General features: G+C 41.0%; 1 protein-coding gene across 1 annotated transcript in view; it reads right to left on the bottom strand.

The window, feature by feature from the left end:
* Positions 1–24,864, bottom strand: part of LOC121321034 (cholecystokinin receptor-like) — a 79,218-nt gene that overhangs the window by 16,669 nt on the left and 37,685 nt on the right. The window contains exons 2-3 of the mRNA XM_041259943.1: positions 19,740–19,991; positions 4,503–4,764 (exon numbers count right to left, since the gene is read on the bottom strand). Coding sequence (XP_041115877.1) covers positions 4,503–4,764; positions 19,740–19,991 — 514 coding nt within the window. The remainder of the gene's footprint in view (positions 1–4,502; positions 4,765–19,739; positions 19,992–24,864) is intronic.

Genomic DNA, 24,864 nt, shown 5'->3' with positions numbered 1-24,864 from the left:
CAGCATCATTATACGCAGTCAGAAGGTATATATATATATATATATATATATATATATATATATATATATATATATATATATATATATATATATATATACACACACACACACACACACACACACACACACACACAGTACTGTGCAAAAGTGCCCTGATCTCAACATCATCGAGTCTGTCTGGGATTACAGGAAGAGAGAGAAGCAACTGAGGCTGCCTAAATCCACAGAAGAGCTGTGGTTAGTTCTCCAAGATGATTGGGCCAACCCACCTGCCGAGTTCCTTCAAAAACTGTGTGCAAGTGTACCTAGAAGAATTAATGCTGTTTTGAAGGCAAAGGGTGGTCACACTAAATATGGATTTGATTTAGATGTTTCACTCACTTTGCATTTTGTTAATTGATAAATATAAACTATTAGCATGTCTATTTTTGAAAGCATTCTTACTTTACAGCATTTTTTCACATCTGCCTAAAACTTTTGCACAGTACTGTACTGACACAGTACTGTGGTATATATATATATATATATATATATATATATATATATATATATATATATATATATATATATATATATATATATATATACAGCTCTGGAAAAAAATAAGAGACCACTGCAAAATTATCAGTTTCTCTGGTTTTACTATTTATAGGTATGTGTTTGGGTAAAATGAACATTTTTGTTTTATTCTGTAAACTACTGACAACATTTCTCCCGAATTCCAAATAAAAATATTGTCATTTATAGCATTTATTTGCAGAAAATGACAACTGGTCAAAATAACAAAAAAGATGCAGTGTTGTCAGACCTCGAATAATGCAAAGAAAATAAGTTCAGATTCATACTAATGTTTTAACTTAGGAAGAGTTCAGAAATCAATATTTGGTGTAATAACCCTGATTTTCAAGCACAGCTTTCATACGTCTTGGCATGCTCTCCACCAGTCTTTCACATTGATGTTGGGTGACTTTATGCCACTCCTGGTGCAAAAATTCAAGCAGCTCGGCTTTGTTTGATGGCTTGTGACCATCCATCTTCCTCTTGATCACATTCCAGAGGTTTTCAATGGGGTTCGGTTCTGGAGATTAGGCTGGCCATGACAGGGTCTTGATCTGGTGGTCCTCCATCCACACCTTGATTGACCTGGCTGTGTGGCATGAAGCATTGTCCTGCTGGAAAAACCAATCCTCAGAGTTGGGGAACATTGTCAGAGCAGAAGGAATCAAGTTTTCTTCCAGGACAACCTGTAGTAGGGGAGTAGGGGTACATTTTCCTATCACAAACACATTAAAACAGCACATATAAAGCTACACAAGGTCTTAAATTGAGCCTGATACATTACTCACTATAAAAGTGCATTAAGAACATCTTATCAAAGGAGTTGAGATATGTAGATTAAACTTTATATTAGTTGTTTGTGAAAAAACAAGTCTTCATAAATTGTATTTAATGTAAAATATGGTAGAGAGGCTGCCAATGGCAAACCAGTGAAAATAATTAAATCCTGTTTGGTGTAATGGTAACTGCAGGCATTTGACTATCTTAGCTCTTAATTTCAATGACCTAACTTAAAAAATGAAGATTTGATATGAGTTTGATATAAAGACCCTGCAGTATAATTGCAGAATTCTGGCTGCTGGCAAATTTGGGGTGTGGTTAAAAATGTGGAAATGTGGTGATAAAACAGATTTGGCAAAGAGTTATGCAATGCTGTCACCTATTTTCAAAAATTATAATGAGACTTCGTCCCCCAGGGTGGTACTGATGGCCAAAATTTGGGGTCCTGGCTCATGGGCTATAGTAACAAACAAACAGTTTTTAGACATGACCAAACAAACATAACACTAGATTATAGTATGGGTCTCCTTCTGGTTTAGCGTTAACCATAACAAAGGAACAGATCACCTCGCTACGTCCCCTTATATACCGTCAATCATGACCCCTTGGTTAATGCTTGCAGTCACTCCTCCAATATGCAGCAGCCACATCATTTCCCTTCCAGGTCGATGATTTAGTGTACCGTAGCTTTGCCCCATTTCTAGATGGCCGACTTAAACCTAACCCTGGGAAAGAATTGTCTGGTCATACAGTCTAGGGAACTCTGTTCCTTTTACACAGCACCCTCACAGGTTGGGAGAGAGATGTATCACGATGAATCATTCTGTCTCTGTCACACTGATTCAAAACTAACATTAAACTGTTTTATTTTAAAGAGTGAACAATTTACAGCAAAACTCTGCATTTATCTAATTTATTTCTGTTCATATTTTTTTTTTAATTTAGTCATTGCCAATTTTTTTATTTTCTCCCAATTTCATATGTCCAATTATTTTTAGGCTCAGCTCAATGCTACCACCCCTGCACTGACTTGGGAGGGTGAAGACGAACACACGCTGTCCTCTGAAGTGTGTGCCATCAGCCGACCACTTTTTTTCACACTGCAGACTCACCATGCAGCCACCCAACAGTTCTTACATGCAAGCCCGCAGGTGTTTGGACAGACTACAGGGGTCGCTGGTGCTCGGTTAGCTGCGGAAATTGACCTAAACCCCCATTCCCCATCTTGTCCCAAGTGGTTCAGGGGTCAATTTTATAGGAATATTTGAACCTGCAGCTTGGACTGCATTTTGTAGATGCTCTTTAAAACACAGTTTTCTGCTCGGACAATGTTTGAAAACCTTTGCAAGAAGAGAGAAATTCCTGAGAATATATTCAAAGAAAAGAGACATTCTGGAGAATATATGGCAAGACAAGAGACATTCTGGAGAATATATTGCAAGAAAATAGACATTTCAGAGACTACATTGCAAGAAGAGACATTTCAGAGAATATATTGCAAGAAAAGAGACATTCTGGAGAATATATTGAAAGAAGAGAGACATTCTGGAGAATATATTGCAAGAAGAGAGAAATTCCTGAGAATATATTGCAAGAAAAAATTTATTCCTGAGAATATTGCTTGAACTTTCTCCAAAACAGCATTCTGGGCTGTTCCATGGTTTGTTTTTTTCCAAACTTTAAACAAAGGTGTTTCAAAATTTCTTACAATCAAATGGAGGAAAACCAAAACTATTACACTGTTGCTATTAGCTTATTAACTTCTGGAAAAGTGGTCCTCCAGATATCACTAACGTGTGCATTGCATGTAAGATGAACCGAGTTAGGCAGTAGTCCCTTATGCACTTGATTGTAAGGTTTTGACATGTAGGATACACTGTCAGAGATAAATGCATTGAAAATCAACATCATACTTATTCAAGCACTTTACAAGAGCTTGTGAAGTGGTGTAATTAACAGCCTGTAGGTAAAGTGTATCTGCGAGCACAGCTTTCAGTTCTATGTCAGATGCATGTTCACCATTTGGGCCTTGCAAGACAAATACAACGTGTAATACATACTGATCTTGGGCATCAGTTGACTCGTCAGTGACCACTGACAAGCAACCACTGTTTTACCAATTCCATAATCTCCTGCTTGTGATACTTGGTAACTTTAAGTATTCAGTATTTGGATTTCTCTTTATGTGAATACTTGAATCTAAATGCATGCATAGGAGTTTCGGCAGTGATCTACAGTAACGTTGCAGGACGTACAGGAGAGCTTACCTCCATTATTTTAATTTCTCACCTAGATTGCATATAGTCACATGCCGAACATGACATAATCCTTGCACAGCACTATGTGCATGTCGAATAGTACATGCAGACACTTAACAACAGAGCTGTACAATTTAGTTTATGTTATATTTTTATGTATGAAATATAAATTACTTCTTAAGAATATTGAAGAAATCACGATTTACACAGGGCCTTAACTCTTTGCGGTCCTATGTCGGACCAGGTCTAACATTACAATTTTCCCTTTGCAGTCCGATGTCGGACAGGGTCAAAAAGCACAGATCTCTAGTTGTTTTTTCTGCGGAAAAAGCAGAGAAAACCTTTCAATGGCCGAGTGAAACCGATAGGAGCCGAATGAAGCTGAAAAAAAAGTCTGAATCTCATAGCCCCATGCACTACAGAGATAGCACGGACATAAACAAAGGAGATAGCTGCTTCTGTATCCAGCGCTCTAAGAATACCACAGACATTTGCAGAGTTTTTTGAGATGTTATAGTAATAAAATAATGCCTTGGATTGCATTATTGAGGAGCTTGGTGATAAAACGAGTGATCAGGAGAGGATTTATCAGTATGCCCGTCTATAAAGAGGTATGTGAAAAATACAGCGAACAAGGAGTGGGGTTTGGCTGGAGATACAGTACAGATTGTCCTTATGCGATTCAGTGCATTCATATATTCATATATTTTAAACACGTGTAAAATAAACAGCCATGTGAAAATAAATTGGACCTGACGTGCCTGACAAGCGCTGAATAAATTGACTGCAAAGGGTTAATCATCAGGAATATGAAATCAATGTTATGACTGAGATAGCAATAAAAAATAAAGTTTACTTAAGACAGTCCCTAAACTTTGAGGAGCAGTGTAATACTGCTGGTCTTACCAGGCCTGTTGCACCTGATCCTTGGGCCACATGAGGCGGCAGTTGTGCCCAGTGGAGTTGTTGGCCTTGGGGAATGCCATCAGGGTGCTGAAGACAGGGTATGGGATCATGATGATCAGAGACAGGATCCAGGTGGAGGCAATGACACGGTAGGCATGAGAACGGGTCTGCCATGCCCGAGACTTGAGGGGGTTACAGATAGCACTGTACCGCTCAATGGCTATAGCCACCAGGCTGAAGGTAGACACACTTACTGAGATTCCTGAAAAGACCAAAACAATAGATAACAGTAAACGTATAAAAACATATGCATGGGCACTGTAGATAACAAGACAAAATATAGAGATAGCACAGACAGATTCCATCTGAGGAACTACATGTAATTATAATCAATGTTCTCATATTAAGCACATTTACAATTAAACTGCACTTACTATAATATAACTGTAGTTACAATGTAAATAGTAAAATCCAGGTAACACTAAAGATGTACCGTAGTATACAAATATTATTATTATTATTATGAAATTGTCAATTGTTAAGCTCCAAAACCACTTTGTAAGTTAATGTCAGCCATTTAAAAATCAACCCTGAATGAAAATTAGAAGAGCCAATTACTGAGCAAACAGTGCTTGTGCTATGTACCATAGCACAAGGAACTTTAACCAGTTAAGATGATCAATCGTGGGTTTATGTTTCCACATAATTACATATTTACAATGTAAAAACAGTGATGGAATTAATATGCTGTATAGGTTTGAAGTAACTCCCATTCTTCTCATTCTCCAAGGCAGGGAAACCAGCACGTAATGTGCAGGCTCATCTTGACACCTCCGACTTCACTCTGCTAAAAGTAACTCCTCTTCCGGTTTTACTGTAACAAGAATCCACTCCCTTTCACCCAATCTGAAGAAACAAATCCTGAAAGGTAAGGATGTTAATTTAATTTCTCTCATCTCCTCCACTGATGCAATTAATCATTACACAGTAGATTGTGGAGAAGTATCTGTCACATTAAAAAACAACTGAAATACCAGAGCGCCTTCTCTGCCAAAGCTGCTGCAGTACTTTCTAAAGACAACATTATCATCAACTGGGCTCAAATCAATTACTTGTTCAACTGAGTTTTCTCAGGTCTTCAAGTCAACTCCTGTGCTGTCTGCAGCTCACTTAGCCATTCTGCCATCTTATGCCCATTAGTACCACCCCCTCTCAATCAACACCAAACATATTCAAATAACCTAGACCAGTGGTCCCAAATTATTTTCCACACTGGGTCACATCAGATGATGACCATAAAGCCAAGGGCCGGGTCTGAGCTTGTTGGGGAATACATAATTCCCCAAATATAGTTTTGCTTACTCTTGAGTATTATAATGATAAAAACACTACTTTATGAAAATTATATTTTTATGAAAATAGCCAATTAAATGTTATCACTGAAAAATAGGCAAAACACTACAAATAATGAATCAATAAGTTACTCAGACGCAGCTGCCTCTGTCAGGAAATATTTTGTGATACACATTTTAATTGTGATATGTTTTTAAAAAAATTAATGGTTTATATAATTCTAAATATCTATGTTGCAAATATCACACAATCCAGCATGCCAATTGCAGTTTTAGATGGAGTTTCAATGTTGGTATGACATTGTGGAAACAGTGGTGCTGGGGTGTGTTCAGGTCCGTTGCTGGAAACAGTGGTGCCGGGGTGTGTTCAGGTGCGGTGCTGGAAACAGTGGTGCTGGTGTGTGTTCAGGTCCGTTGCCGGAAACAGTGGTGCTGGGGTGTGTTCAGGTGCGGTGCTGGAAACAGTGGTGTTGGGGTGTGTTCATATGCGGTGCTGGAAACAGTGGTGCTGGGGTGTGTTCAGGTGCAGTGCAGTCCGGGTGTATCACTGGTGTAAAGCGGCAACTCCCAGATCCGTATTTAGACGTCTGGTGAAGTTAAACACACATTTAAGCAAAAGCAACACTTCACTCATGGTTTAATCATCCTCGTTTCCTCCCATTAACCACAACAAAGGAGCCAAATACAGCATCACGTCCACCTAAAGTATCCTAAGCCCTGCCCTCTCCGATAGCTAGTTCAATCACGTCTCCTCCAATTCATGAATGAAACTTTGAGGCGAGGACTCCTGGTACCGTGACGTCGCCCCCCCCCCCCCCCCCGGGCTTCCGATTGCCCCTGGAATGAACTGCACAACCATTCAGTATGAGGCACACAGTTCCTGTTGTACAGCGCCCTCACAGGTCAAGAGGGAGATTGTTGATTCTGATTAATTCGCTCTCTGTCACATATCCCACCGCTCAGAGTGGAGCCGAAAGAACACAAATAAAAGGTTTAAAACACAAAAAAGACAGACAATACAAAACACTGTGAAAATCAAGTATCGCGCTGGTCCAAATCCAGCACGAGTAGCAATTGTTATATTTCTTTTCACTCATGTCTCCCTCGTTCTTACACCCTGAACACTCAATCCAGACTGAGAGGTTCCTGACTCTCTTGTGCAGCTGTGCCTGAGCTCAATTGCTTGTTAATCATTCAGTCAGATTCAGGCACATTCTACACGTGAAGTGATTTGGCACTGGAGGCAATTAACCCTTTTGCCGACCTAAAACACCACTGCACAATAACATTTAAATCATAATAACACAACACAAATACAAAGTAAACAAAATACACATGGGGCGAGGTGTACCCTGTCACAAATACATAAGCTAAATTATAAAAAGTTGTATCTAATCTTACTTTAAAAGCACTGAGAGATGGTGCCTCCCTGTGACAAATGAATCCAAATCAATAATGTCCCTCTAAACCTGTGAGAGCACTGTACAACAGGACAAGGGCTTGTACTGAATGGTTGGGCAGTTCATACCAGGGGCAGCTCGAAGGCAGCCATTCAGGAAAGGGATGGTATCACGGTACCAGGAGTCATCGTACTAGTACAGTGAGCGAAGTTTCAGTCATGAATTGGAGGAGACGTGATTGAACTAGCTACCGGAGAGGGCAGGGCTGAGGGTACTTTAGAGGGATGTGCCGCTGTAATCAATTCCTTTGTTGTGGTTGATGGGAGGAAACAAGGACTGTTCAGAACATGAGTGAAGTGTTTGTTTTGTTTAAACATGTCTCTGTGTGTTTGCCAGACTGTTAAACATGGATCTGGGAGCTGCAGCCTAATTTTCTTTATTAAAGTTTTTGGGGCATTTTGTTAACATTAGTTTTCACCAAAACCATCACTAGGACATAGTATTAAACCAACATAAAACAAGTTAACCCTACTAGATCCTATCCTAAGCCAGGGAACAATCACCACTACAAAATGATTGAGCATAGAGAAATTTGACCCCCACAAAAGAAAAGAGAAGAAAGCAAGCTTGATATTGCACTGTAACATTTATTGCACCTAATTACCAACACACTGAACAACAATAAACTAATTAATCTTTCCCCTCACAGGGAAGTATAAATACACTTTTATAGAAAACATTATTTCCCAGCAATATTAAAGTTTGCTGAACACATGGCTAAACAATTTGCATATTTCTTATTTTACGGACCCTGTAACAGGGGAGACCTGGTCTGCCTGTCTGACACATGCAAGATACTGCAGGAAAAGGGCAGCAACCCCATGGAATCCGCCTGTCAGTCATGGCAGTGACACAGAGAGGTGGGGAAGGGGGTGTGTGGGCCTTCCCTCTCTCTGAGTGGCTGGGAGGTGGGCCTTGGGGGGGGGGGGGGGGGGGGATTGCTGGGCCTATAAATTAATGCTTTGTTGTTCTCTCTGATCTGCCCCTTTAGACCTACAAACGAGCTAGCGGAAGTGTGGCAGGGCAATTGCCCTGCACAATAGGTAATTAGTGCTGGTGTAATTTTTGAGCAAAAAATATCTGTTCTCAATAATTTAAACATGGAATCGTCCTTTGACTGTTACAATAAGCTATTAGTGAGATTTATTTGATACTTATTAAATATTACATTTTTCATTATTTTTGAAAATGTATGAAAGTATATTTCATCGCTTGTTTTATTCTAGTGCAGTTCTAAATCTGTCGGAGTGAAGAATTTCACTGCTTGAAACAGGGACACTATCTACAAATTAAGCATCTGATTGCAAGATAAGGGTCTGATACTTGACCGAAATTTCAAAACTGGCTGATAGCTTTTAACACTATCTTATGACCTCAGTATATAATTGCACATCAAAATAAATCGCAAGACCAATGAATAACGTTTTCTGATACAGTATGTAAACACATACACATTATGCATGTATTTATTTGTCTTTTGCTGTATTATTTGTACAAAAAAAACCTAATATAAATATCTGCGGCGATTATAAATTTAAAATGACAACTCTAGTGAGAGTTTGCCACGTCTTTGTAAACTGGGAATGAAACTTTACAAGTATTATTAAGTAGTCAGCGATTAAACGTAAACTTTGTAAACTATGTAGCCTATGTAAGTTAACTTATTATTAAATAATATGAAAAACATGTTATTAATATTACATCAACGTGTTTCCGATGTTTTCCACATACTTTAGCTTTTAATAAAAATCCTGACAACATTAAGGATAAAACAATTTACTAGACACATTGGAAACACTGCAATAACAGTCTGTTCTGAATAAAACTACACAGACAGAAAGTTGACGGCTTGCATTTAAGCTCTAAGATTCAAGCATGCACAGAAGGACTCAAAAAGGCAAACGCTAACTTATTTCCCATGACGCCAACACTTTTTTTTTTGTGGGTCACTTGAGCACTGGATTAACCGACACTCTTGAAGTATGGTTCAAGTAAGGTTATTCATTCATAGACAAGGAGACTAAAACACTGTTAAATTTCTGTAAAAGTAACTTTGTTGTACTTACCAATGGCACTGGCTGTGAATATGTCCCTCAAACATCAGCATTGCAGACCAAAAATCACCAAGGTGGTCTAAATACCCAATAACATGCACTCACAGCCAGATTTCGAAAATGGTCCTGTAAGAAGCTTTAAGCTGTACGTTTCCAAGCTTCACCCAGACAGCCAAGACTTTTTCAAATTCCATGTGAAGTGATGCTGGAGTTGAAGACAGGCACATTATTTTAGTTTCTGGACACAAGAGTGAACTCAGTCTCACGTATTATGTGATAAACACGGATGCAATGCAAAAAAGGGAAATAAATACATTTCTTCACTCAAAGTCTTTTTAGGGACATGTCCCCCCCTGGCTGTAACACCTATGATAGTAATAGCTTTCCTACATCAAATCAGAGCAATTGTTTCAACTCTTCAGTTACTAACGACGCTTCAGGACACTTAAATACTAGTGGTGTAAGCTTTACAGAATGTACATTTGTTTTTAATAAATAGTTTGGTTAAGTTACAGTCAGTTATGATCGATCCTGGACCAAACCATTTTTAGACAGGGAGAAGAGGGGGTTGAATGTTATATCTAATGAAAATAAAAGTTTTTTTTTTTTTCTCTGTAAAGATGTGTGTCTAATCCTAAACTGTGTGATTTATTATACTGTTTATTGATATTGCTTCTGGGATGGGGGACACATGGGTGCGTTAAGAGAAATTCAGCGGGACATTTTTTTTAATTTCAGGGGGCCATTGGTGCAATGGCTCAGTCCAGCTTATCCAATTTACTAATTTTAACTTCTACACTACTGAAAAATAAAACTAAAAGCCACTTGTCTCTATGCATGCCGCCATGACAGTTCACAAGTTTTCTCCGTCTCTCTGCTCTCTCTCTATGTCTGTGACTGTCTCTCACTGCGTCTGTGACTTGGCGTGCCTTTTTCTTTGTGACTCTTGCTCGCCGTCTGCTGCTCACGTTTAAAGGCAAGCCAACATAAAAATTTTAAGGGACAGAACATAGTGGGCACAATTACCAATCGTCATAAATTAAACATACTGTCCTTTAATAAATTAGCATTCTCCCACACGTTTGGCTTGAGTCAATTTTCCCCATAAACAGTCACGAATAACAACGTTTCACAATGTTCGTTTTCGTGTATTGAAATCAGCCAAAATAACTGTCCCTAAATTCACATGGTTTTCCCAAATATAAAACATGTAGAACCAGGGGCGGCACTACGCTTGGGCCTATGGGGCCTGAGCCCACCCATGTTGCTCACAGGCCCATCCAGTTACGGAGCGATTGACAATTAAAAACATTTCATACCAAACCATATCAGAATGTAATCCGCTGCGGCAAGTCTAGCTCATCCTTGTGGTTTAAAAATATATATCCGTCCCACCCACCCCAGTCCCGTTGTCATGGTTATGAAAAAAAAGACTGGTGATTGGACGGCTGAGATATGAGCTCTTACGTCTTTAATACTATAATATCGAAATTACAGCGCGTCAGCAGCATACATACAGGAACTTTTCTTTCATTGCAAGGTACGCAAGCAACCAACTTGTGCAGTTGCTGTTTAGTTATTTTTTACATTTGCAATTAGCTATCTAATTACCTATACAGGGCAGCAGTGTGGAGTAATGATTAGGGCTCTGGACTCTGGGTCGAGGCAGGGACACTGCTGTTGTACCCTTGAGCAAGGTACTTTACCTAGATTGCGCCAGTAAAAACACAGCTGTATAAATGGGTAATTGTATGTAAAAAATAATGTGATATCTTGTAACAATTGTAAGTCGCCATGGATAAAGGTGTCTGCTAAGAAATATAATAATACAGAACGTTTAGCCAACTTTGCAGTAAACCATAGCTACATTTGTGTCTTACGCATTACATTGGATACATTGTGAAAAGTGTTGAATTTAAATCAAGGGAAGTAATGTTCAAACTGTTCAATACATTAGTAAGACCTCATCTTGAATATTGTGTTCAGTTCTGGTCACCTCGCTATAAAAAAGATATTGCTGCTCTAGAAAGAGTGCAAAGAAGAGCGACCAGAATTATTCCACGTTTAAAAGGCGTGTCGTATGCAGACAGGCTAAAAGAATTGAATCTGTTCAGTCTTGAACAAAGAAGACTGCGTGGCGACCTAATTCAACATTCAAAATTCTAAAAGGTATTGACAGTGTCGACCCAAGGGACTTTTTCAGCCTGAAAAAAGAAACAAGGACCAGGGGTCACAAATGGAGATTAGACAAAGGGGCATTCAGAACAGAAAATAGGAGGCACTTTTTTACACAGAGAATTGTGAGGGTCTGGAATCAACTCCCCAGTAATGTTGTTGAAGCTGACACCCTGGGATCCTTCAAGAAGCTGCTTGATGAGATTCTGGGATCAATAAGCTACTAACAACAAAACGAGCAAGATGGGCCAGATAGCCTCCTCTCGTTTGTAAACTTTCTTATGTTCTTATGTTCTTATTACCCTGCCTCTGCTCACAAATGATTGGACAGCTGTCAGATCTGTCACTTTCCCATTGCCTTTAATTTTCTTGAACGGCCTCTGCTTGCTTATATGATTGGACAGCTGTGTAAAACTTGGCAGAAATTTGACTCTTCTAATGGTTAAACTTACTATCAGTACCTGCAATTGAAACAAACACAGTTTATGTCCCACCCAGCTAACTTATGACTGGGCTACTGCAGAGAAAATGCAGATATTCAATTGGATGATCGCATCACAGAGGCCCTTCGGGAAAATATGTCGAGTACGTACAAGCACAGCATAAGCGAGCAGTAATGTCAAAAGACTGCTGAGGAGCTTTTGTTGGAAAACGTGTTTAAAGCTTTATTTATTTTCCCATGCTACGATCCGGCCGAAACATGTTCACAAACCATAATTTAAGAACAGCTGCCACGGCACGATGGCTTGGCTTCGTGCCCGCGGGTACCTCTTTCAGGACCACTGGTAGAGTGTCCTCAGCACACATATTAGTAATTCCGTCATTACGTTTACGTCATTAAGTCAGAAACGGCCCGTCTGTGAAAATTTGTGGTCCAACCAGGAATTAAATCCTGCAGCCGCTACTGCGTAGCACACACTATATTAATGAAACGGGAGTTTGGAATCTTCATCACACAGACAAACTTTCACTGTTGGTTCACTGTATAGGTTAATACATCGTGTGAAGGGTGTCTCTTATTGTGTAAGCAATGTCATTTGTCAACAAACTGTGCGAAATGATGTCTCTTAAACAACAAGAGATACCCTTCACACAACACATTAACGTATTATAAATCACAAGGATTAGACACACAAACACCTTTACAGTGAAAATAACTTTTACTTTCGTTAAATATAACACTCAACCCCCATTCAACCCCCAATTTTTTAAATCTGGCTGTCAGTACATTCGTGATATTGGGACTGTCTTTAGAACACCTTGGTGACTTTTGGTCTGTAATGCTGATGTTTGAGTGACATATTCACGGCCAGTGACATCAGTGTTGGAAAACATGGATCGAGAATTGATTAACAATTTGCTACGCATGTGGACTGGCAAAGCTATACTGGTGTTCTTTTCTGAAAAGAGAAGCAGACTGTTTGGTTCAAATTGCATGTACTGCTAACAATTGATAGAGACCTTGCGTCTACAAGCTTCTAGCTAACAAGATAACAATGCTGTGGACCAGAAGGGGCCAGGCTCTAAGACTTTTGGAATACAAAGCATAAAGGGGCTAAAAGGCTCCCAGGGACTGGCATTGGACCCAAAGGTTTTCAGGGAGAATAAGAGATAATGCCACTGCACTCAAAGGGTCTCAAGCAAAACGGAGAAATATGAACAAGGAAGATGACAAAACCTAGATGTATGGACCTTTTGGGGCGCCAGGGGTTTGAAGAATGCACTGAGTTCAGAGGTTGTCACGTAAGACTACACATGCAGACACACACACACACACACACACACACAGACGCACACAAACTAAATTAAATACTTATAGTATATGGTAAAAATATACAGAAAATTGTAAGAACGAGTATTCTGTTTGTCCTGTACCTGGGACCATCAATAAACCTAACAACTGATTGAAGAAAAGGACTCTGTGCATTTTCTTGAATCTACTTACTCACCATCCTTTTTTTTAAGTTACATCAATCGGTACATAATATGTCCCAATTACTTTTCCAAATTAAACCAAAGCTCGAAGTTAATAACAGGATTTTCCATTTTGCTATGATTTTATTTAGGAGTGTTTTATTTACAAAGTACTGATCATTCTATACAATGTTTGGAAATGTTGCTCTGTGATTGGCTGATTTCTCATATGTGATTTATAATAGTAGACAGTTGTACTAATTGATTCTGCTCAGTGTCCCTCTCCGCTATTTCTCCAAACATTCTCTTTCACTTTTCCTTTTTCTTCCGATTCTCAAGTGCAACACACAACAGACAATCTTAATCCACAGAAGCTGTTGGTTCAAGATTCCAAGGTTCAGCTCACATGCTTTGTTTGTAACACAAACACCACCATTACCATTATACTACACAACACCCTGCTGCTAAACTCCGTTTCCTTATATCCCCCATAATTCCCGCCGTACGTGATCAGATGATTCCTAAGTTTCTTCTACTGGATCTGTATGCCATTCTCAGTGGTTTACATTTTAACTTTTAGTTATTTACCACTGTGTAAAAACCATTTGCTTTAAAAAAAAAAAAACTTTTTTTAATAAACCCTTTTCAAAACTGAGGTGACAAATACCCACTATTTTCGCTATAGCCAAAACAATAGAAAACCCTTATTTCTATATTTATGAGCATTGCGAAACCTGCCTATTTGTCACAATATATTCTATATTTCTCACCTTCTTTCTTAAACAGTGTTTGTACGGCTACTTTGTCTGTGTGAAAAAATACTGCGTTCATAGTTATATCTGCGCAGGTTATGCTTAGGCTTTGGAGAGAACTTGGTTTAAAGTCGTTCCCATTTTTTTTTTTTTTTTTTTTTTACTGACAAGATGAAATTCAAAAGGTGTATGTCCAGGTCTTTTTCAGGTAGCTGGTGAAATTCTCTTGAGGTTTATGTCAGTAAGTGTTTTTCCTGTATTTTCATTTTCTTGCTCTTTTAAAAACATTTGTTTAAATTCTTCTGTTACTGATGCGAACTTTGTTCTTCTCGAATTGAACAGATGTTTGTTTTGAATGCAGCCTATTATTGTCTGCTTTACATTGCTTGTTTTAATGTTAGCTTGCGTAAATTCAGGAGGCGTGTAGCAAGGGGGTTTCCAATTTCCTGTCAATTAGTTCCTATTAACTGTTTAAGCCCTGATCACTTGCACCTTTGCTGTCTAGCGTTTCATTTTTTTGTGGGTTTTTTTTTGTAGCACACGCTCAGACGCCATCTTTACGTATTTCTCCGCTAATCTACACTTCGTTGCCTTTCACTGGAGGTCAATTCTCTGCGCAGCGCTACCAAGATATTATCAAATATTTTCCTACCTGCTCCGGTGCCGTTTCTCATCATTCAGCTTCTCCATTCGGCTGCAGGAGCTCAAGCGTTAGTCTTTCCTGCTCTTTCCAGCCTCCAGCCTAGCAACAGCACCGTTCAAACCGCAGCTTAATTTCCCATCTCGTCCGCGTCTTTATTAGACAAACTGGCCCTCCACTAAAATCTCTAAAGCTCCTTCAACAGACATCGACATTCCCGTCGTCAGCGTTTGCCTTGCCATTGCTCCTCTATTTAATCCACCATAAAAATCTGTCAGCTGAACATTCCTTTACTTTTCGCTTGCAATCAAGCGCCGATCCTCCGCTCCCAGAGCCAGCAAAATAACCATTCCTTCATAGGATCCTGCCCTGAACTTCTATTGGCTACGTTCAACCTTTTAGGGACCTGTCCATTCAGTTTCGTGTTCCGTTTCGCCATGTGGCGGCTTGTGCTTTCGACTCGTCACAAGAAGATTCAACAACATTGCTGTTTTGAAACTTTTCCACCAGCGCTTCTCAGTTCATGGCTACCACAGCAACGCCCTCATTGCGTGACTACGGGGAGTGGCAAGTAACCATGGTGACATGTCCTAAAACATGTAACGAAGATATTAAAATCTAAAAGAATATGCAATTGTTGTTCTACATCGATAAGCAACACTACCGCAGCTGCAAAGTCGCTCTAGTTTACTGTTGAAGTCTGCAGCTGCACCTCTCCAGAGCCAACAATGCATCTCATCTTTACCCTCATTTCTAGACCATGGGGCGCAAAGAAGCCGTGCTTCCCCAGTAGCTGATTCATGTTCGTTCAGTCCAGCTGCCACCTCAGCCCTCAGTTCCAGCTCTTCTTCTGCCTCTACTTTCGGTATCCAAGTTCAGTCAGTTGGTCCCCTTTGATTCCACAACCCCCATCCAGAATCTTCAGCTTCTCCAGATGCTATTTAACTGAAACCTACTCTCTGTAACCCCCTTCAATCTGCTCAGCATTACATGTCTGCAGCCCTCCACCTTGTTCAAGCTCCTATTCTACAGCCTGCGCAGCGTCTTCAATCCCCTGCGCCCAGATTCGAATAATCATAGCCCTTCAATCAAAACCTGGCTCTCATGGTCCATGCTAGGGATTCTCTCCAACTCCCTCCAGTCTCTCCATATTCAGCATTCTGTCTGACCCTCTGTGGGATTCTTAAGAGCTTTCCCCCTGCCTCATCTTCCCGTCTGTCTATATCAAAATATATTCTCCATTTGCTAATTTCCACTCTTCTGAAAAGCCACTTCTCCCCCTACAATGATTTACCCATGGAGATCAGCTGCCTCTCGGCCACCTTCCATGCTTACTCCATCACTTGGCTGCGTACCTCAGGGCGGATCAATTCAGCACGGTCGGTCCACTCACACGTCAAGTATCAAGTTCCCTATCTCCCTTTTCAAGGCATCTCCACAGCAGGACCCCCCCCCCCCCCCCCCCCCCAGACCATCCGTTCATTGATTCATCTCACTCCTAACATCACTCGCCTCGTCTCAAGCAGACCTCCCTCCATTCCTCCGTCCTTGCCCCCCAAGCAGGCCTCCTTCCTGTCCACCCTCTCCTCGTGAGTAGGCCCTCCTCAACTCCACCCTCTCCTCCAGAGCAGGCCTCCCTCCTCGCCTCCTTGCATGGCTCCATCCTCTCCACCCTCGCCTCCTTGCAAATCTCCCTCCTCTCCACCCTCTCCTCCAGAGCAGGCCTCCCCCCCTTGACTCTCCCCTTTCCCCCCCCAGCCTGATCACGAAGGTGGGGGAACTGGTCCTCCTCTGCAGTGGATTCCTACATTCATTCATCCTTCCCTGATATAGTTGCTGCTCCTTCTAAAAATGCTAGAATCATCTCTACTCTTCGGAAAGGCTGCTTCTCCCCCTACGAGGATCTACTCACGGAGACCATCTGCCTCACAGCCTTCTTGGCTTTCTCAGAAGCTCCGAATTCACAGTTCCCTCAGCTTCTTGCTTCCCCTCGGTGGATATTCGTTTATGTGACCTTTCTTCTATTTCCAACTCCTATTTTCTTATTCGGCTGCGCACTTCAAAGACAGACCAACTCCGGTGCGGTGAATTCATTCAGCTTTCAAGGACCAAGTCTGCTCTCTGCCCTTTCAGCAATGTCAAGGTATCTGTCATGCAGCAAACCCTGCCCCCCCTCCCGGACCCTCTATTCATCAATTCTTCCAGATCCATCGTCACTTGTCTCTGGTTCTCAACCCACCTCTCCACCCTCCTCTCCAGGACAGGCCTCCCTCCTCAGCTATATTCACCCCATTCCTTCCGTATCAGTGCAGCCACCTCCGCTGCAAGGGCCAGCATCAGTCAGAGCCTGATCAAGACCATGGGGCACTGGTCCTGTTCTGCAGTGGATTCTTATGTTCATTCATCTCCCTCTGACATAGTTGCAGCCCATTCCAAAATTGCTAGTATGCCTGAAGTGGGGGCTACCTGTCTGCCGGAGCCACTAGAGGTTTTCCCCTAATTAGCTTCAAGGGTTTTTTTCCTCTCCACTGAGCAGCAGGTATACACATAGTCATATCCTACTAATTTACTAACCATTCTCCTGTTTGTCCTTCTAGTCTTTTGTTTATGTTATACGCTGGCAGGTGCTCTTTTGTTTGTCTCACGGTGTGAGTGATTTGGTGGAGTGCCGGGGGTCCATCCTTTGGGAGGCAAGTGATCTCACTTCCCCGACCTCAGGGCATGGCTTCAGCTAACCCTTGACCTTCAGGGGGGTTCTCACCGTGTGAGTCAGAGCGGACCCCCGGCCACACTCTGTTCTTTCGCAGCTCCTGCGCTTATCTTGCCTCACTCAAGGCTGTTCTATACTCTGTCTCAGTTCGGGACGTGGCTACTCATTCTCGAGTCCCATACTAACCTGTATGCCTTGTTCTTATCTCAGGTCCCAGGCAGCGTGAAGTCTCGGCCAATTGGGGGTCTAACGAGCGCCCCTTTACAAAAGTCTCAGATGCTGGGTACCTCTCCCTCTCTATCTGCTTTCGTGTCCCAGTCTTCCGGGACCATCTTCCTCTGAGGGGAGGCTCCACGAGTCATAACCCTCATATATGTTTTCGGTTGCTAGGTCCGTCGGCCCTGAGCGTGTCGGCATCGCCGCCCTCAGTCAGTGACCACTTTCTGTATCCTGTCTTCGGTTGCTAGGTCCATCGGCCCTGAGCTCGTGTCGGCATCGCCGCCCTCAGTCAGTGACCACTTTCTGTATCCTGTCTTCAGTTGCTGGGTCCTTAGCCCCTGGGCTCGTGTCGGCATCGCCACCCTCAGTCAGTGACCACTTTTGTATCCCGTTTCCGGTTGCTAGGCCTTCAGCCCTGAGCTCGTGTCGGCATCGCTGCCCTCAGTCAGTGACCACTTCTGTTTCCTGTCTTCGGTTGCTAGGCCCGTCGGCCCTGAGCTCGTGTCGGCATCGCCGCCCTCAGTCAGTGACCACTTTCTATATCCTGTCTTCGGTTGCTGGGTCCTTCGCCCCTGGGCTCATGTCGGCATCACTGCCCTCAGTCAGTGACCACTTTCTGTCCTAGCTTCCATGTCCAGTTTCGCTGGTCTGCTACTAGAGTGGGCCTCGCCTGCTCTTCTATCCTAGGTCCGGTCCTTTCTAGCCGACACTCTGTCCTACTAATGGCTCCCTTCTGCTTCTTCTGCCCTATCTCTATCCCTATCTCTACCCCCAGCTCATGCCTCATGAAATTAGTGATAAACATGGCGTCTATTGACAAAGCAGCCCAGGCAGGCACTCCAAAATGAAGAAGGTGATGAAGCAGGAACAATCTAATATAGAAGATATTAATCACGTTCATACATATGTAACTATACCAGGATTTATTTTTCCAGTTTAGGGATCTGTTGGCATGTGTGACGGGGAACTCCCCGTCTATATGAACAAGTTTGGAACTGGCAGGGAGGGGGTTAAATTTCTCCCTGCCAGGAAAACATGTGAGAATGTGGCTGGAGCCCTAATTGAATAATTATTGATTAATTGGGCTCCAGCCACAGGGGATAAAAGCCAGGGGGGAGGCCCTTGCTGACAGTGAGTAGTTAGAGTAGAAAGTAAGTAGTAGTGTGTAGTGTGTAGTGTGTAGTGTGTAGTGTGTAGTGTGTAGTGTGTAGTGGTGTGTTTTCTGTTTGGGGTGTGGTTTTTTTGTTTGGAGTTTGTTTTTGTATTGTTTTGTGGGGTTTTTTTAAGAAAGGAATATTTTGTCTAAACCTTAAAACCTGACTGTTTTTTGTGAGTTCATTTTTTGATTATTTATTTTTGAACTTCTTTTCTGTTGGCCCTTGTGCCTGTTTATCTGAATATTTTTGTTTAATAAAATAACTTTAATTTTGACTTTAATCTGTCTCTGAGCCTCAACACTCTGTCATCCTGCCACACCATGGTAACACAGAATATATATTTTTAATTTATAGTATGTTTGAGAGCCTACCAGGAATTTTGTGGTGGAGCATTATGAAAGGGTTCCATCCTTTCATGTGTAACCTTTTTGACTGATATTCCCAGATGATAGTTCTAATCTCTCAGCATTATTGATTTTTTGGATATTATGAGAAATCACAGTGTACAAGAAGTCAGACAGTAGTCTGCCCTATCAAACAATAACTAGTTGTATTTAATTAGTTGTACTTAAGTTACTTTTTCAAATATCCTGTTAGGAACACTTATTTTAGATTATATTATTTGTCAATATTTGCTTATTATTTGCTTTTAAACCCTTTAAACACAGCTAAACCTTAACAGGAAAACAGATCTTTTTGAAGAATAGAGCATTTTCTCCAAGTTTCTTCATTCTGAAATCCATGCACATATACCTGTTTATATGGAGTATAAAAAAGCAGGTCCCAGCTGCCAGCAGCACTTACCCATAAAGTAGGCCACAGTTTTGCACATGGCTTGCCCAAAGATGAAGTCCCCGAGCAGGTTGGGGATGAGGGTGAATGGCATGCAAAAAAGGGCCACCATCAGGTCACTTAGGGCCAGCGAGAGCAGGAAGGAGTTGGTGACAGTTCGCAATCGTTTGTTCAAGATCAGAACAATGATAATCAATGTGTTTCCAAAGACACTGAGCAGGAAAATCAGTGAGTATAGCAGAATTCTCACAGAGTAATCCAAATCTGAAAGACAGTAATGAAAGAGTTGAGTGTTAGTGTTTATTCATCTATGAGTATGAAATATCTGTGGTAACAGTGTGTACCAATATTGGTGACATGCAAACTTGAAAATGTTTGGTTATATGCCATAACCCTGGTTCCTTGAAATAGAAATCTTATCCAATACCTCTATGTAGCCCAATTTACCTGAGTCAAAGCTGCCATGTTATAAAACCTAACATTCCCTTTCAAGTATGAAATGTTATTCCATTACCGATTGGGTTAGTATACCTAAGCCATCCCAAGTGCAAAACTTGCACTAGCAAATGTGTTAAAAAGAGGTTCACAGAACCTAAAAAAGTGTGGGGAGAACTCGCACCTCAGTGTCTATGCTGTAAAAGGTACATTGAACAGCTACCCTTAGCACTCTGGTATAAGAACCCAGGGTTTTGGAAGGAATCTATGATATCTAGTGTATATACACACTACAGATCAAAGTGCAGGGTAAACCCACACAATGGTATATGTCTGTCATTATATGTCTCAGCAGACTGAGTGGCTGTCATTAGCACTCTGGTCCCAAAACCATAGTGTTGGGGATCTAAGACATTCAGTCTACAGAACCTTGTGAAAGTATGGGGCATCGCCCACAATGGAGCATTGCGTTTATCAGAGACAGATGCACCCTGGTTGCAAGGCCTTTTGTGGAACAACCAGTGGCCTTCTCTGGTGGGGGCAGGTTGGCTAGATCATAGATAATCTGGAAAGTGTCCGCAATCCACTTCGACAGCTGCTGTATGGACAGAGCTTTTCCACGTAACTCAGACCCATAGCAGATAATTAAGCATTGACATTAAGCATTGCCCGGGGTCGGTAGAGAGCGCAGTTTGGCCTGTAGTTATGAAGTACCACAGGTTCGACAGGGCCGGTTACATTACACTAGTATAATATCTATAGTGCACATGGCTTCTGTTTTTGAATTCAGGAAAATAGGCCAGTGTGGCAAAAAGCTGAAAACTAATTTACAAACCATTTTTTTAAAACATAACTACGAACTAATCCTAATTTTCCTGACGCACGTCATATTTGTTGTATAGTCAGAATCTGAGACTACGTACCAAAGTGCTGTGATGGTACTCGTTCCTGTGACATGGCAAATCTTTTATAAATCGGGTTTTGTACTAAGCAACCAATAAGCCAAAAGGAAAGCAATGAAATCATTAAATCGAAATGAAAGTAATTCTGAAAAGAAAATGAAGACAAACATCTAGGAGTTGAGGCTTCATCTGGCTCCATTATGACAGTGAAAAAAAAAGTAATGTTCTGCCTTGTTTGGCATTAGTTTTCCAGATTTGCAGATAAAAAAAAAAAAAGCAGCTTTATTTGTTGTGAATTCAACATTTTGTTTACATCATATGCAGTCTCACAGTAAGATGTCTCGATCGACACCCAGATACACGATCAAATTGTCTAACTTTTTGATTTGGGATCAGATGTGTTCAGTTAAAGATGCCATTCACAATCTTTGGACTCGTTGGTATCACTCAGCAAAATTGGCGCTGACTGGGAGAGGCTACACAAGCGCCAACACTCTGAGAAGGATTGTTATTATTTTGTACTATGAATATTGTTTTAATAGTGTTAATTATTAGGATTAGGGATGGAATTTCAAATAGTTTCCTATTTGAATACACAGGGTGCAACATTCTTGTGTATTCGATTACCCAAACTCTGGTCCCTTATACTCCCAAGAGTAAAAGGCAAATGCGTGTGTACAAGCAGACAGCATAACAGTGTAAGCCAATAAAGTTTAACAGAGTTCACAAAGTGTTCAAACAATGTCCAAGACAGGATTTCTTCTTTCAAAACGCAATTTCCTTAGGCACAAGTTTTTCCTTTTGGCTACTGAATTAAAATACAGAACACAATGAGCAGAAATGTCACAGCATAGCTCTTCCAATTAAAGGAACAGTAGCATAATATTGCGCAAACAACCAATTTTTTTTTTTTTTTTTTTTGCTTTAGTGCATATATATAATGTGTTGTTTTATTATTATTATTATTATTATTATTAGTCGTAGTAGTCATAGTAGTAGTAATATATATTGTGTTTTGGGTGGATGGACAAAAGCCATCCGTCATTGTTTACTATTTTAGGCTGGCGAAAAAGCCGGTCTCAAAGTGTGGATGGGGTTGAAACCCCATCCCTGTAAAGCTCGTGGGAATGTGGCTGGAGTCTTAATAAGGTAATGGTTTAATGGTTAATTAAGGCTCCAGCAACAATATAAAAGACCCACTCCAAGCTCATTAGAGGAGAGGGTTCAGAGTGGAGAACGAGTGAGGAATTGGGAAGTAAAACTAAAATCGAGAGGTAAACAATTACTATACGTGTTGGTTAAAACCAGCAAGATACTTGTTTAGTTACTGTTATTGTTTATTTGTTAGGCCAACGCACCTTTTTGTTTTGTCTTTTGTGTTTGTTTAAATATTTGTTTTATTAATAATAAATATACTGAGCGCCAAGGCTCATTTTTCACCCGCCATTCATTGTTTAGAGTCTGTGTTTCTGTTCTGATGTCACCACTACAGCCATCCTGTTCTTATTATCAAGTACTGACATCAGATTAATCTTTGTCAAGTTACTTTGTTTATTCAATAACCTGTAAATAACTCCATCCATTCACAGAAAGTCAACAGTAAATAACAAAAAATAACTCCTTTAAAACTCCAAGTATCTTGTCTTTTCTTATTAGTCACTGTGTTGGTCTGGTTAACATTTGGTCTTTTATATTCATCATAACGTTAAATTACCTTTCTAATTTCAATGTTACCCAAGTTTTGATTACTTCTTTTAGCACTTGCTGTATACATTATTTTATTTCAGTTCACACATTCAAAGTTAGCCAGTGCCATGTTCCCGGAAACTGTCTCACGACTGGCTAGCAACAGCTGCAGAAGCTGCTGTGTGCAGTCATTACAGAGGAACTCAAGCAGGTATCTGTTAACATTAGCTAAAAACAAGGCAATAAAATTGACAACAATATCAAACGGAATAAGATTACTGCATGATGTTGCTATTACAAGCATTGCATAATTAATTAGGGTCCTTACATTTAATATGCAAATAATGGGTTTAAGACTGACAAAACTTGTTAAGTGTCAGCATTAAAAGAAAATAATTGAAAGACGTGTTTCTACTAGTAGCTAATGTATAAGGCTGTTTTTTGAGTACTGTGGCACAGTGGTGAGTGTATACAGGTGAGTGCAGTGCAATGCGGATACAAAACAGAACAGACAATGATTTCCAAGTGCAAGGGTGTTTATTGAGATTTCTACAATGTCCAGAGCCTTATGGCAAAACACCTGTAAACAATAATGAATGAAGTGATACAGTGGTGTGTAAATCCCTCGGGTTTGACCCGAAACCAAAAGTCCAGTCTTTCTCTCACCCACAAAAAACACAAAACATAGACACAGTTCTACAGTGAAATTAAGTGCTTGTGGTTAAAAGACAGTTCTCTGTGAAAAGGGAAGTGCTGGTGTTCAGGTTTGATGCTGGCCTGCAGCTGCAGCTCCGGATCGTGTTCGTATTCTTTTAGAAAAACAGACAAATAAACAGTTTAACGAGACAAACACAACACTCATGTTTCGATAATACAGGGTCTCCTTTTAGGTAATTTTTAACCATTTACAAAGGAACAGGTTACTTTGTATGATCCCTATTTATACCCCCCCTCCATGACCCCTTGGTTAACGAGCACATCCGATTCTCCAATCCGCAGATGCCACGCCATTAATTAGGATTATTATAATTCAGTTTTAGCGTTGCTGTGACCATATGGTAACAGCTTGGTTGCATGTTTGCTTGTGAAAAAATAAATATCATTTGTAGACATATGTGGAATGGTGGGGGTATTCACTGACAAGGAAGACAGAAAAGTGTACTTGTAAACACCGCACAGGTGCCCAGTTTTATTTATTTCTTTTGCAATGATTTATTTTTGCCAGCAGGGGGCGATGTTGTCCATGACCTGAATACCAGTGATGGTAGACAGGTCGGCAGGAATACCAATTTTGGTAGATAGTTCAGCGCTGGCGCATTCACAAGTACTCAAATGAATAATGCTCACTCGCTCGCTCGCTCCAACCACTGGCATTCCTGCCTGTTCTGTATTTACACTGGCCATCTCGGCCAACATCTCTGTGTATTCTCAATCACGGCTACCCAAATGCATAACCAAGAGCTGAGCAATCCCCCAAGGCCTGCGTTTCAGCCACTCAAGAAAGCCAACACACCCCCTTTCCCACCTCTCCGTGTCATCGGCACGACTGACAGGTGGATCTTACGATTCTGCTGACCTCGTACTATGCATGCGCCAGACAGTCAGCACAGATCTCCCTGTTACATATCCTCTCCCTAAAAATGGCACCACCAGTTCATTAAAAAATCCTACATACCCATGCCTTCCTGAGAGAAAAAAAAAATTGGGTGTTTTGATATAGTTTCACTGCTCGGTGGACTACCTTGAAGGCACAGGACTGCAGGGCCAAGTACCACTGCATGATTCTGGTGTTGTTATCCTTCATCCGGTGAAGCCATGCTAAGGGGGCATGATCTGTAACCAGGGTGAAGTGTCGCCCCAAGAGGTAGTACCGGAGTGACTCAACTGCCCATTTTACTGTGAGACACTCCTTCTCGATGGTACTGTAGTTTTTCTCGTGGGGAAGGAGCTTCCTGCTGATATACAGGACTGGGTGCTCACTTCCCTGCACCTCCTGAGAAAACAATGCCCCAAGACCTGTGACGCATCCGTCTGCAGGGTGAACCTCTTACTGAAATCAGAACTGCATTAGCACTGGCTTGCTAAACTGCCTTCGCTTCACAGCGAGAAATGTT

The sequence above is a fragment of the Polyodon spathula genome, chromosome 9 (assembly GCF_017654505.1).
Source record: "Polyodon spathula isolate WHYD16114869_AA chromosome 9, ASM1765450v1, whole genome shotgun sequence".
Classification (NCBI taxonomy): domain Eukaryota; kingdom Metazoa; phylum Chordata; class Actinopteri; order Acipenseriformes; family Polyodontidae; genus Polyodon; species Polyodon spathula.
Note: the sequence above shows the minus strand (reverse complement) of the source record. Positions and strands in the feature narration are given on the sequence as shown.